The sequence below is a fragment of the Leucoraja erinacea genome, chromosome 14 (genome assembly GCF_028641065.1).
Source record: "Leucoraja erinacea ecotype New England chromosome 14, Leri_hhj_1, whole genome shotgun sequence".
Taxonomy (NCBI): domain Eukaryota; kingdom Metazoa; phylum Chordata; class Chondrichthyes; order Rajiformes; family Rajidae; genus Leucoraja; species Leucoraja erinaceus.
The window spans coordinates 37,735,598-37,749,005 of NC_073390.1; the positions used below are offsets into that span (position 1 = coordinate 37,735,598).

The window sequence follows — 13,408 nt, forward strand, 5'->3', positions numbered from 1 at the left end:
GACTACATACAATTTATTGGCGGATAAATAATTCTGCAGTTAACCACAGTATAAAGAAGAAATGGATTATTCTATTCAGCCGTGAAAACTAAAGGACAACTGTAAAAGAAGTATGAAATGACAGAAAAATGAGTGCTGACAAATTTATTGAAGCATATAATGGTACTCCTCCACAAAATACTGTGCTTTTATACAAAACTGCATTATTTAGTGTTTTAGAGATTTATTCTGGACACGTCATTATGCTGTTTTTAAAGTCATTATCACGTTGATAAATTTCATACCGGTGGTCTGCCAGGACCTCGAGCTCTGCGCTTCCGCCCTTTCACTTCCGGGTCTTCGAATTCACCAGTAACATCGGAATGAATAGTTGTTTCATTGGTAGACTCCCTGAAAAGATTACAAAACATAATATAAAATTGAAAATTCTAAACCTTCACAATCTACACAAGCAACAATAACAAACAATCTGAAATCATTGCCACCAAGGAAGGGGGGTTTACAGAAATAGAAGCGTTTTACCATTAAGCCCAAATTTATTTGAAACTTAAAATCTACAGCATGCATCTTCAGTCCAGTGTCTTTCTAAATAGTTGCCACACAAAATAAGGATGGAACTTGAAAATGAGAAACATAGCTATATGATTATCATACACTAATTGCCAGTTATAAAAAGTGCTGCAAATAATATAAAAGGATTAAAAGCAGATGTTAATTACATATGCTGAGATAGGTACATCTTGTACAGAACTTAGGAAGAAATACAATTAAAAATAAATTAAGGATTCCCCTGTGAAGGCATATAAAAAGTAACATGGAAAATAGAACAATAAAGCAAGTAAGGAAATGACCAAACAATGTCAAAGCAAGAAATGCTTATATGTCTGTTCTGTTCTTACCCTGGCATTAATACAATTATCCTACTTTTAAACTTAAAAAAAAAAAGTCCTTTCGAACAACAAACAGATTATTCACATGAAGGAGCAGTAAAAAACAATTTTCAGATAACATTAAAGGAACGGCAGCTTTATAGGAATAGTCAGGAGTACAAATTTTGGGGTCCCATCCCAAAACATCACCAAACCACGTTCTCCAGAGATACTGCCTGCACACTGGGTTACTGCAGTACTGTGTGTCACTTTTTACTTCAGTTACCTTTTGAGTTTTGGAATATTTCCTATTAGAGCAAAACACTAGTGAAATTCAGGAGACTTAGATAAGAAAATAGCACATAATACTACATTATTCAAAATAAACAGGAAGCTGAAGGCAAATTAGTTCAACATCATCGGCAAATGTTGGCAGTTCAAGGCAGCATAGGATAAAGAACACTTTATAATCTTAATAATCATTCAGTTAACAGGGTTTTATGAAAGCAACATGAGGCTTGACCAACTTACTGGAATGATATGAAGTGGTAACCAAAAGGGAAGCAGTAGAAGTAACATGTTTAGATTTCCTGAAAGCATTTGACATTGGTGTGCTCTCAAAGTTTACTTTGGAACTTAAAAGCTTGTGGTGGAAGAGGCAACATATTGGCATAGATGGAAGAGACAGAACAGATTCAAATTGGTCTTTCTGTAGCTGGAAAGAAGCAACCAATGGTGCGCCAGTAGGATAGAAACATAGAAAATAAGTGCAGGAGGAGGCCATTCGGTCCTTCGAGCCAGCACCGCCATTCATTGTGATCATGGCTGATCGTCCCCAATCAATAACCCGTGCCTGCTTTCTCCCCATATCCCTTGATTCCACTAGCCCCTGGAACTCTATCTAACTCTCTCTTAAATCCATCCAGTGATTTGGCCTCCACTGCCCTCTGTGGCAGGGAATTCCACAAATTCACAACTCTCTGGGTGAAAAAGTTTTTTCTCACCTAAGTCTTAAATGGCCTTCCCTTTATTCCAAGACAGTGGCCCCTGGTTCTGGACTCTACCAACATTGGAAACATTTTTCCTACATCTAGCTTGTCCAGTCCTTTTATAAATTTATATGTTTCTATAAGATCCCCCCAGATCCTTCTAAACTCCAGTGAATATAAGCCTAGTCTTTTCAATCTTTCCTCATATGACAGTCCCGCCATCCCAGGGATCAATCTCGTGAACCTACGCTGCACTGCCTCAATCAGAAGGATGCCCTTCCTCGAATTAGGAGACCAAAACTGTACGCAATACTCCAGATGTGGTCTTACCAGAGCCCTATACAATGGCAGAAGAACCTCTCCTATACTCCTATCTGTGCTGGATCTAATTTCTTACAATTTAGATTAATGCCTTGGATGAATGCTAAATTGCTAAACTGGCTGCTAACACAGAGGTAGTAAAGTAAATTGCAAAGAGGGTGCAATGAAGCTAGAAAGGTAAAGCCAGTGAGAAAAGATCTAGCCAATTGAATATAAAGTTTGAAAATGTGAAATCTATCTTTTTTTTTGAGAAACATTTTCTGAATGGTGAGATTGCAGTGCTCTTGGACGCTGAGGGAACTAGGTGTTTTGGTACATGATTTAGAAAAGGTACACTGTCCACTTCGCAGGTACAAAGAATAATTAGGTAAGCTAACAGAATATTATGGCGAAGGGAACCAAACAGTATTCCAGGTATGGTTTCACCAATGCTCTTTATTTCTGAAGGGTCTCCACCCAAAACGTTACCCATTCCTTCTCTCCAGAGATGCTGCCTGTCCCGCTGAGTTACTCCAGCTTAATGTGTCTATCTTCAGTTTTAATCAGCATCTACAGTTCCTTCCTACACATACTGTGCACAGTATTGGTTTCCATATTTAAGGAAAGTTAATATGGTATGACAGGCAAGGATAACACTGCTGGAATTTAGAAAAATGAGAAGGGGCTTGATCGAATAACAAGGTCCCACTGGGGACAGACAGTGGATGTGGAGTGCATGTTTCCTTTTCTCAAAGAATCCAGAATCAGCAGTCGCTGTTTTATAATAAGCAATCCCCTTTAGATGTGACAATCTCTTTTTCTGAGGGCTGAAAGTCTTTTGAACTCTCTTCCTGAAAGAGCAGTTGAAGAGAGTTTTTGAACATTAGGGCAGAGGTGGATACATTTTATCAAAAGGGAAGAAAAGGTTTACCACTGTATAGCCAGACTGTAGAATTAGATTTACAATCAGATCAATATGATCGCAAAACGGCAGTGCAAATTTGAGCTAATTTCTGCAATTTTGCATGGCGTGTTATCTCAGTAATTTTCACAATAGTGATCAGTACAAAGTGATCCTGCTTCACAGTCAAATAACCAGTCATACTACAAATACCTTACCCAGTATCATAGTGTAATTTAAACATAAAAGGCTAATACTGCAAGACTTTGCACCAATTGAAATTACACCACATTTAAACTGCAATATAATGGAGCTGATGTTTTAATTGATTAAAAATATGCAGCACAGAAAAAAAATCAAAACAGAGAACTGCTTCTATGTATGGGTCAGCTGCCAAAATGAATAACAATAAAGAAAACATGGCCAATTGCATGTACCACATTACGTTTTACTATTTGAATGCATCAACAAGCTTTTTTAAATAATGTTAAAATATTTTCAAATAGTTTTTGTTTGCAAAATTTGAAATTCCAATTATGTAGCAACAATAATATTAATGTATATTAATGATTTGGACGAGGGGATTGAAGGCTTTGTGGCAAAGTTTATGGATGATCCAAAAATAGGCGGAGGGGCAGGTAGTGTAGAGAAAGCCTCTGCAGAAGGATTTGGGCAGGTTGGGAGAGTGGGCAGAGAGGTGGCAGATGGAATATAGAGTAGCAAAGTGTGGAGTCATGCATTTTGATAGTAGGACTAAAGGTGTAGTACTATTTTCTAAATGGGGTGAGAATCTATAAATCGGAGGTGTAAAGGGACTTGGGAGTGCTAGTGCAGGATTCCCAAAAAGTTAATCTGTAAGTCGAATCGGTAGTAAAGAAGGCAAATTAAATGCCAGCATTTATTTTAAGAAGGCGTCTTGAAGAGGGTGGTCACGGTGGCGCAGCGGTAGAGTTGCTGCCTTACAGCGAATGCAACGCCGGAGACCCGGGTTTTATCCAGACTACGGGTGCTGTCCGTACGGAGTTTGTACGTTCTTCCCGTGACCTGCGTGGGTTTTCTCCGAGATCTTCGGTTTCCTCCCACACTCCAAAGACGTACAGGTTTGTAGGTTAATTGGCTTGGTAAATGGAAAAATATTGTCCCTAGTGGGTGTAGGATAGTGTTAATATGCGGGGATGGCTGGTCGGCGCTGACCCGGTGGGCCGAAGGGCCTGTTCCCGCGCTGTATCTCTGAACTAAACGAGAAAGCTAAACTAGAAAAGAGCTTGTATACATAAACAGGGATGTAATGTTGAGGCTTTATAAGGCTCTGGTAAGGCCGCATTGGGAATATTGAGAGCAATTTTGGGCACCATATCTGAGGAAGGATGTGCTGGCTCTGGAGTGGGTCCAGAGGAGGATCACAAGAATGATCTCAGGAATGAGTAGGTTAACCTATGACAAGCCTTTGTCGGCACTGGGCCTATACTCGCTGGAGTTTGGAAGAATGAAGGGGGACCTCTTGAAACATATAGAATAGTGAAAGGCTCGGATAGAGTGGATGTGGAGAGGATGTTTACACTAGTGGGAGAGTCTAGGACAGGAAGTCATAGCCTCCAAATTAAAGGACGTTCTTTTAGGAAGGAGATGAGGAGAAATGTCTTTAGTCAGAGGGGGTGAATCTGTGGAATTGTTTGCCACAGAAGTCTGTGGATGCCAAATCAGTGGATATTTTTAAGACAGACATCTGTATTAGTACAGATGTCAGAGGTTATGGGGAGGGCAGGAGAATGGGGTTAGGAGGGAGAGATAGATCAGCCATGATTGAACGGCGGAGTAGACTTGAGGGAAATTTCGGGAAAAATCATTGCCATCCTGTGCCGCCTGAACCGATCTTTTTACAATAACTGCTTTAACATTCTGACAATCTACTATTCATATACTTACTGTAACACTGGTATCTCTGGAGTGATCATCTCCTCAGCAGTCCTGCTGCCCACAAATTTGGGCTAGTGTTCCAAAATTTCTTCCTCTTGTTTTTGTGTAATCTTTCAAATAGTTTGATTGTGCAGAACGTAATTTCACTTTCCTTTTCTTGTTTGATCTTTATGAACGACATTTTTGGGCAAATTCTAAAAAGAAGTGAGAAGTGTAAGAAACCGATACCCGAAAGATTCACTTTTTACAATTGAAAAACTTCTGTTTCTGGAAGTTCTTCATTTCAGTCCACTCCCCTCCACCGTCTCAAAAATTGAAGGACTGCCCAATTACACTTCTGCCAGCTAATATGACCCCACTTTTTAAGAAAGGAGGGAGAGAGAAAACAGGGAATTATAGACCAGTTAGCCTGACATCGGTAGCGGGGAAGATGCATAAGTCAATTATTAATGATGTAATAGCAGTGCATTTGGAAAGCAGTGACATGATCGGTCAGAGTCAGCATGGATTTATGAAGGGGTAATCGTGCTGGACTAATCTTCTGGATTGTTGAGGATGTAACAAGTAGAATGGATAAGGGAGAACCAGTGGATGTGCTGTATGTGGACTTTCAAAAAGCCTTTTGACAAGGTCACACACATTGTGCAAAATTAGAGCATGGTATTGGGGGCAAGGTATTGACGGATAGAGAACTAGTTGGCACAGGAATTGACAGGTCCTTTTCAGAATGGTAGGCAGTGACTAGTGGGGTGCCGCAAGGCTCAGTGCTGGAACCCCAGTTATTTACAATATATATTAATGATTTAGACAAAGGAATTAAATGTAACATCTCCAAGTTTGAGGATGACAAAGCTGGGTGGCAGTGTGAGCTGCCAGGCGGATGCTATGAGGCTGCAGGGTGACTTGGATAGGTTGGGCAGATGCAGTATGATGTGGATAAATGTGAGGTTATCCACTTTGGTGGCAAGAACAAGGCGGCAGATTATTAGCCGAGTGGTGTAGCAACGCAGATGCTGGTTTAAATCAAAGGTAGACACAAAATGCTGTAGTAACAAGAAGTGTCTCAGCCCGAAACATCACCTATTCACTATCTGAATGGTGTCAGATTAGGAAAAGGGGAGATGCAACGAGACCTAAGTGTTCTTCTACATCAGTCACTGAAAGTAAGCATGGAGGTACAGCAGGCAGTGAAGAAAGCTAATGGCATGTTGGCCTTCAAAACGAGAAGATTTGAGTAAAGGAGCAGGAGGTCCGACTGCAGTTGTACAGGGCACTGGTGAGATCTCACCTGGAGTATTGTGTGCAGTTTTGGTCTCCTAATTTAAGAAAGAACATTCTTGCCATTGAGGGAGTGCAGCATAGGTTCACCAGGTTAATTCCCAGGATGGCGGGACTGACATATGATGAAAGAATGGATCAACTAGGCTTATAGTCACTGGAATTTAGAAGGATGAGAGGGATAGTAAAGAAATTATAAAATTATTAAGGGATTGGACAGGCTAGACCACTGTCCAGTCCATCACCAGCTCTGAGCTCCCCACCATTGAAGGGATCTATCGCAGTCGCTGCCTCAAAAAGAATGTCAACATCATCAAAGACCCACACCATCCTGGTCACACACTCATCTCATCATTGCCATCGGGAAGAAGGTACAGGAGCCTGAAATCTGTAACATCCAGGTTCAGGAACAGCTACTTCCCCACAGCCATCAGGCTATTAAACACAACGTCAAATAAGCTCTGAACAACAACAGTCTATTATTATTATTGCACTATATTTGTTTATTTATTGTGTATATATGGTCTATGGTCTACAGACACACTGAACTTTTATCTTCCGTTTTGTATTATGTTTACATATTCTGTTGTGCTGCAGCAAGTAAGAATTTCATTGTCCAATCTGGGACACATGACAATAAAACTCTTGACTCTTGATAAAGTACAAAAATAATTTAATCACAGACTCATCGCAGATCCTTGTATGTTTACATTGCTTTAGTAAATCGCTTCAATTTATTTTGGAAGTTCAGCCCATCTTTAATTGTGCAGGTTGAGGGGCGTTTTTTTAAATATTTTATTCACTTTGTGCCCATTTTTGCATAGTTTTAAGTAATCACATGGGAAAAGAGACACCCACAGGAATAATTCTGAATTGCACACTATAACATTAGTCTTCTTTCCTTACGTTTATACTTATTCTTACTTTTGAAATATGTTTTATATTGTATAACCACAAAGCACAGAATCAAAATTTCTTGCAAGATATCTATAATTTAGTGTGAACTTGTCGAAACAACAAGAAATCAGATTGTTAGTTAAGATTGAAAACCATTTTCTTGACTTTTCCAAAAAACTTCTACAAGTTCCATCCATAAATATCCCATAGAATATCCTTTAATAATGCAAAGAAAATCTCAGACACGTGAATTAAGCAGCAGCTGCAGACCAATCTTGTGGTATATTCTTTTCCCCTATCAATCTATCTTACAGTTTAGTATCGCCACCAGGGGCAGTGTTATCCACAAGCTTAAAATGACTAAAATATTAACCCCCTCAGTTACTGGTTTCAAAAATAATTCTCAAATATCGATCATTCAAAATGTAACAGAAATCTTAATAATCTGAACTTTTTCTATAATTAGGGCACCATCACAAATAAAAATTTAAATAGGTGGCACTGCAAAAATGAGCACAAAAATAATTTTACTGGTTTGAGGGTGTCAATTCTGTTCAATGATCAGGCATTAACAAACCCATCACTGCCACTGTATTTTTTACTATTTAACAATGCATTGATATAAATGCATTGAACATCCATATAATTCTATACAGTTTTATAAAAAGTACATCAAATAACTTATTCGCCTGCCACTAGATGGCTGCATTGCAGGTAAGCTGGTATGAGGTTAGCTGGGATCTAACAGCTGTGATGAACTCAAACGTTGTATAACCACAGCCTGCAGCCTCTAATTTCTGTAACTTACACTGGTATGCATATTGTTTCTCAAGCAGTGTGCAGCATGTTACCAGCAGAGGGTTCTGCTGGATAATATGAACAATCTCACTCACTGATCAAGATTCAAGTCAGAGCTACAATAGGCATCCCAACTCAAAAGGAAATGTGTTAATTCAGAATCTTAGAAGTCAACATTTCTTAGATTACATCTTTAGACATGCTTTCCTGCTAGACTTGGAAAATTGGCTGATGTCATTTTGTATTAGCGTGCTTTCTTTTATTTATTTTTTTAGGTTTTCCAATGGTTTGGCATTCTTGCATGTTCCCTGGACAACAGAAATTCAGCTTATTGTTTAACTGACAAGCCTGACAACACAGCTGTAAATTGCAGGCAGTCATTCTTGCCACATCGAGCAAAGGAGCAGTAACAACCAACCCCCACCCTGTTACCAGTACACTCGGTGGACAGAAAAATTCAAGGCAGCATGACATTCTTGATCACAAACAAATCAGCAGCTATTTTCCTGCATGTTTTAAATAGAAACAAAACATGATTTATTTTAAGTACAAAATAGCTGACTATCCAGATACAGCCAGAGATTCCTACCAAAAAAATGCAATTCTATCAATACTGACATGGTTCTGACTTTGCAGTAGTTTAGGACTCTGCACACACAAGTAAGACCCCAAAAGCCTCTCATTTTTTAACAGCTGATGTTGCATACAGAAGCTGTGAACTTAGTACTGTAACATAGATTTTGTTGGCAAAACTGCATGAGTTCATCTACTGAGCTCATGCCAGCTTAAATTTGGCACAGGTTGTGCCAATCCATCATTTCAATTGAGACGAGTGGCTGGGAGAGATAGACAAGTTATATTTTTTGAGGTAATTATGTTAATTCAGAACTTTTAAAGTTTCACATTTAACCACACTGATTTTTTTAAATCAAGTTTTAATACATAATTGATTTTAAGTTTGTGAACGTCAGACAACTACACAACTCTTTGACAGCTGTTCATTCTAAAAGTACGACTTCGTTGATTGCTAAAGTATTTTTGAATGGCAGGTTCCTGGCTCGTTAGGGCCTTGCCAATCAGGTTCCAGCCAGCTTCTTCGAGAAACTCTGCACCAGTGAACTTCCTCAAACCAATAGTTGGTTTGGTATATACACAAGCATTGAACCTCAAGCCCTTGGGAGGAAATTCTAGGCTATTACTTTACTCCTTCCAGATAGCTCCTCCTTTGACACCACACACTGGCAGCACAATAGGACATTTATATTAATAATACATTATTAACGCAAATAGCTTTTGGTTTTATCGACAGTATGGTTTGTAAACATATTACAGCCCTGAAGAGGTATTGAAAGTACATGGCCAATACATATACAAGATAAAAATGTGTTAAGTATTCAACGGGTATGCGAGATATTCCCAAACTTTACACTATCCACAAAAATAATTAAATATACAAAATAGCATCTCTACTTTCGTAGTTTATTATGTTGAAAACATTTGTCACCCACATAATAATTCAAGTACAGCCAAGCATTGAATTGATGCGTTTGATAGCTGGCATCATGCAACAAAGTGATCGATATCCTGAATACAGTGCACCAAATAACTGTGCTATCTCAACATGTAGGTGATGAATAGGATCCAATTCAAGTAGAGCTTTCTTCAACAGTAGAAACCCATTTATAGGTTGATGAAATCATCTTTGAAAGCAAACTCTATACTTATGGCCAGCATAAAGTGAAAAAAGAAAGTGAAAAATATTAAGCATTTAACTTGATTGTGGCATTTGGAGAAAAGACTACAGCACTTCAAATGTTTAGTTTTACAAATAAATATTCCTCATCGCAACAGAAAATGACAAGAGCATTCCTTTTCTTGCATTATTTTTCCATCAAACTCTTGATTATAGAAACTCCTTGATTATTTGTGTACCTAATTCTTGATTATGGAAACTCCCATCATGTGAAATAGCAATCACAAACAATTAAAATAAGTGTAACCAAGAACTTTCAAATCAGCTTACACAAGATTAACTGATCGACACACCAGTACAACAGATGCTTCAAAGATGGTCTGACCCTGTCCAATCCTGGTCTGACCTTGCTAGGTTAGTAAAACAAAGGGAGAAAGTCGTGAACCAAAATTTCCCACTCTCCTATTCAAATACACTACAAAAATAAGTACACAATACCCGATGTGAACAGATCCAACATATGTTTTGACTCCCATAATTATATAACTCACCAGTTTTGTTTATTGTTCAGATGCAAATAGTCATAGAACACAAAATCAATGGACTTAGTAAGGGGAAGGAAAGAGGCTGAAAGAAACAACTGTACCTTTCAATAGGTACACAAAAATGCTGGAGAAACTCAGCGGGTGCAGCAGCATCTATGGAGCGAAGGAAATAGGTAACGTTTCGGGCCAAAACCCTTCTTCAGACCTTTCAATAGGTTTAGATGACTTTAGGTTTTTGTATAGGTCTGTGATTACAATTTATGACTGTACACTAAAATGATATAAATGTTTTGTAAGATAATTTACATTCATGTCACACAAGATGCAACATTAAAATGTTTGTAAACTTTCTACACTTGTAGAAATCAATAGATATGGGGAGAAAAGCAAAATATACCTATTTATTACCTATTTAAGCCTCCTACACTCCAGCAGAAAATAAGAGCCAGTCCACAGAAGGCAGTGGAGGCCAAGAGAGAGTTAGATTTAGCTCTTAGGACTAAAGGAATCAAGGGAAATGGAGGAAAAAGCAGGAACGGGGTACTGATTTTAGATGACCAGCCATGATCATATTGAATGGTGGTGCTGGCTCGAAGGGCCGAATGGCCTACTCCTGCACCTATTTTTCTATGTTTCTATCCAGCCTCTCCTTATCATCTCAAATCCCCCAGACTCAATAACATTCTTGCAGATCTTTTTTGCACTACAATTTAACATCCTGGTGATTCAGTATCTGGCTCACAAGTGATGTTACTGCAATCCCTTGTGACTCACCTTCGTTCCCAAGCTCCTTGCAAACTTACTGGATTTACTGAAACATTTATTATTCCAATGTGGACCTTCAAAACAAATCTGATTTAAAAGTGTGTCAGAATAATATGAACAATATCCCACTGTTCAGAAAATCTATGAGTTGGTCAAAGTCCTGAGTGTGCTGGATTAACTGAATTGTCCTTAGGAATCTAGCCTACGGATACTTCACCCCATAAAGTACATTCCCCTTTTCTCACTTCAGTCGTTCACATTTATTTCCTTTGAGTTTCCATCAAATTCTCTCTTGAAATTAGTGGTCATCTTTCACCACTTATTTGGACAATGAACTTCAGATTTTTACCAGTTGTAAAAACAATGTTCCTCACACGTTCACATCTCTTACAAAATTTTAATCTGCATCTCTAGTCCTTGCAACATCAACAAATGATAACAGCTATTTTCTGTCTTCATCATATCAGCCTGTCACAATCTTGTGCACTTCCTTTAAATCTGTCCTCAACATTCTTTCCTTCAATCTAACCTAGCCTGAAAAATCATTCTTGTACATTTCCTTTGCAACCTCTGACGGAATTTCACACCTTTCTGAAAGTGTGACAACTAAAGCTGATGCAGTACTCTAATTGTGGCCAAGTCAGAGCTAGAAAGAATTGAGACAATATAAAATAAAGCCTTCTGCTGAATGACAATGTGGTCATCTCTCAAATGCAGAAACATTTTGAGCGATGCTACTTTATCACCTTGGATAAAGGAAACATTCTAGCAGACAACAGAATGGCTGATATAACGCACAAGTTCAAAAAAGAGTGCAAGATCATGCTTGACAACCATAGGTCAGTCCAATTAACCTAAATTGGGAAAAGCTGAACCATATTGAAAGAAAATGCAGCATTTGGAGGAGTATGAATAATAAAGGTACAACACTGAGTTATTAAAAGCAAATAATGTTTGATGAATCAGATTAATTTTACTTTCAAGAGATTCAAAATTCAAGAGACATTTATTGTCACATGCACCAATTGGTACAGTGAAATAAGCCAACAGACACAAAATGCTGGAGCAACTCCGCGGGACAGGCAGTATCTCAGGAGAGAAGGAATGGGTGACGTTTTGGGTCGAGTCCCTTCTTCAGACCTGACCCATCTTAACCCCAAACGTCACCCATTCCTTTTCTCCAGAGATGCTGCCTGTCCCGCTGAGTTACTCCAGCATTTTGTGTCTTATCTTCCTGCACAGTGAAAGCTGATTAAGAGAATGCAGTAGATATTTTTTTACGTGAATTTTCAGTGTTTGACTAATGTCCATACAACAGCTTTTTAACAAATTTCAGGCCTATGGAAGAAATGGAAACAGCAGTGATATGTAATTAGTTTTAAAGCAGTAAACAGTATATTCCTTGCTATTCGTAACAGATTGGGGTATGGACTTCCTGCAGATCACAATATTCAGATACTACTTGAAGACTATTCATAGAAAATGAAAATAACATAATGTTTTAAAACATTTAATGTTTTAATTGTATTGATGTGTATTAAATAACTAACAATAATAGCTAGCAAACTACTTTCCATTGGAATTTACAAGCAGCGATTTTGAAATCACGAGGTGCAGCAGTGCAAACAAAGTCGGCTCTCTATTAGAACAGCACACAGCAGGGTCTGGAACCTATCACCATATTTATATTTTTTTCTAATGTGTACAAGAATAAAAGTGTTCCCAGGTTACGGCAGGGCACTGTTCCTGAAAACCATTCATAACACAAACAACTCAGGCTGGAAATGGCAGCACAACAACATTTAAATAAAACCAAGTACAACCAGGACGTTCAACTCAAGCATTCACATATTGCCGCGAAGCACGTTCCCACATGGCAGAAAATGCCTGCAGCCACACAACAGCTGGCAAATCCATCCCTCCAGTCTCCTAAACATTCACATGTACAAACTGTACATAAGTCGGGCGGGCATTCGTAACTTGCGGAAGATCTCTATAGACAGACATGTAAGAAATAATTTGATATGGCGCCTGGTGCTGAATCTGCAAACTGTATATACCAATTCAATGGATAATTAGGATTAAGTGTAAGAAAGAACTGCAGATGCTGGTTTAAATCAAAGGTAGACACAAAATGCTGGAGTAACTCAGCGGGACACGCGACATCTCTAGAGAAGGAAGTGGTGACATAGGACAAGGCAGTAATATTTCCCAGGACACAGTACCAAAACCATTGTTTAAAAAAACAAAAGCAAATACCTTGGATAAGGGAGTACAGACTGAATTCTCCAATGCAAGTGACACAAAACTTAAGGTAAATGTCGCAATGCGTTCTTGAGCTAAGATAGGGTGCTATATGGAGAAGGTTACACAGAAAAGCTGGAGAAACTCAGCGGGTGCAGCAGCATCGATGGAGCTCCATAGATGCTGCTGCACCCGCTGAGTTTCTCCAGCTT

General features: G+C 38.7%; 1 protein-coding gene across 1 annotated transcript in view; it reads right to left on the reverse strand.

Moving 5' to 3' along the window:
* stag1a (stromal antigen 1a) overlaps positions 1-13,408 on the reverse strand; it is a 210,520-nt gene that overhangs the window by 45,665 nt on the left and 151,447 nt on the right. Inside the window, exons 2-3 of the mRNA XM_055646184.1 lie at positions 4,986-5,170; positions 285-390 (exon numbers count right to left, since the gene is read on the reverse strand). Of these exons, the coding sequence (XP_055502159.1) occupies positions 285-390; positions 4,986-5,014 (135 nt within the window). The 5' untranslated portion in view covers positions 5,015-5,170. The remainder of the gene's footprint in view (positions 1-284; positions 391-4,985; positions 5,171-13,408) is intronic.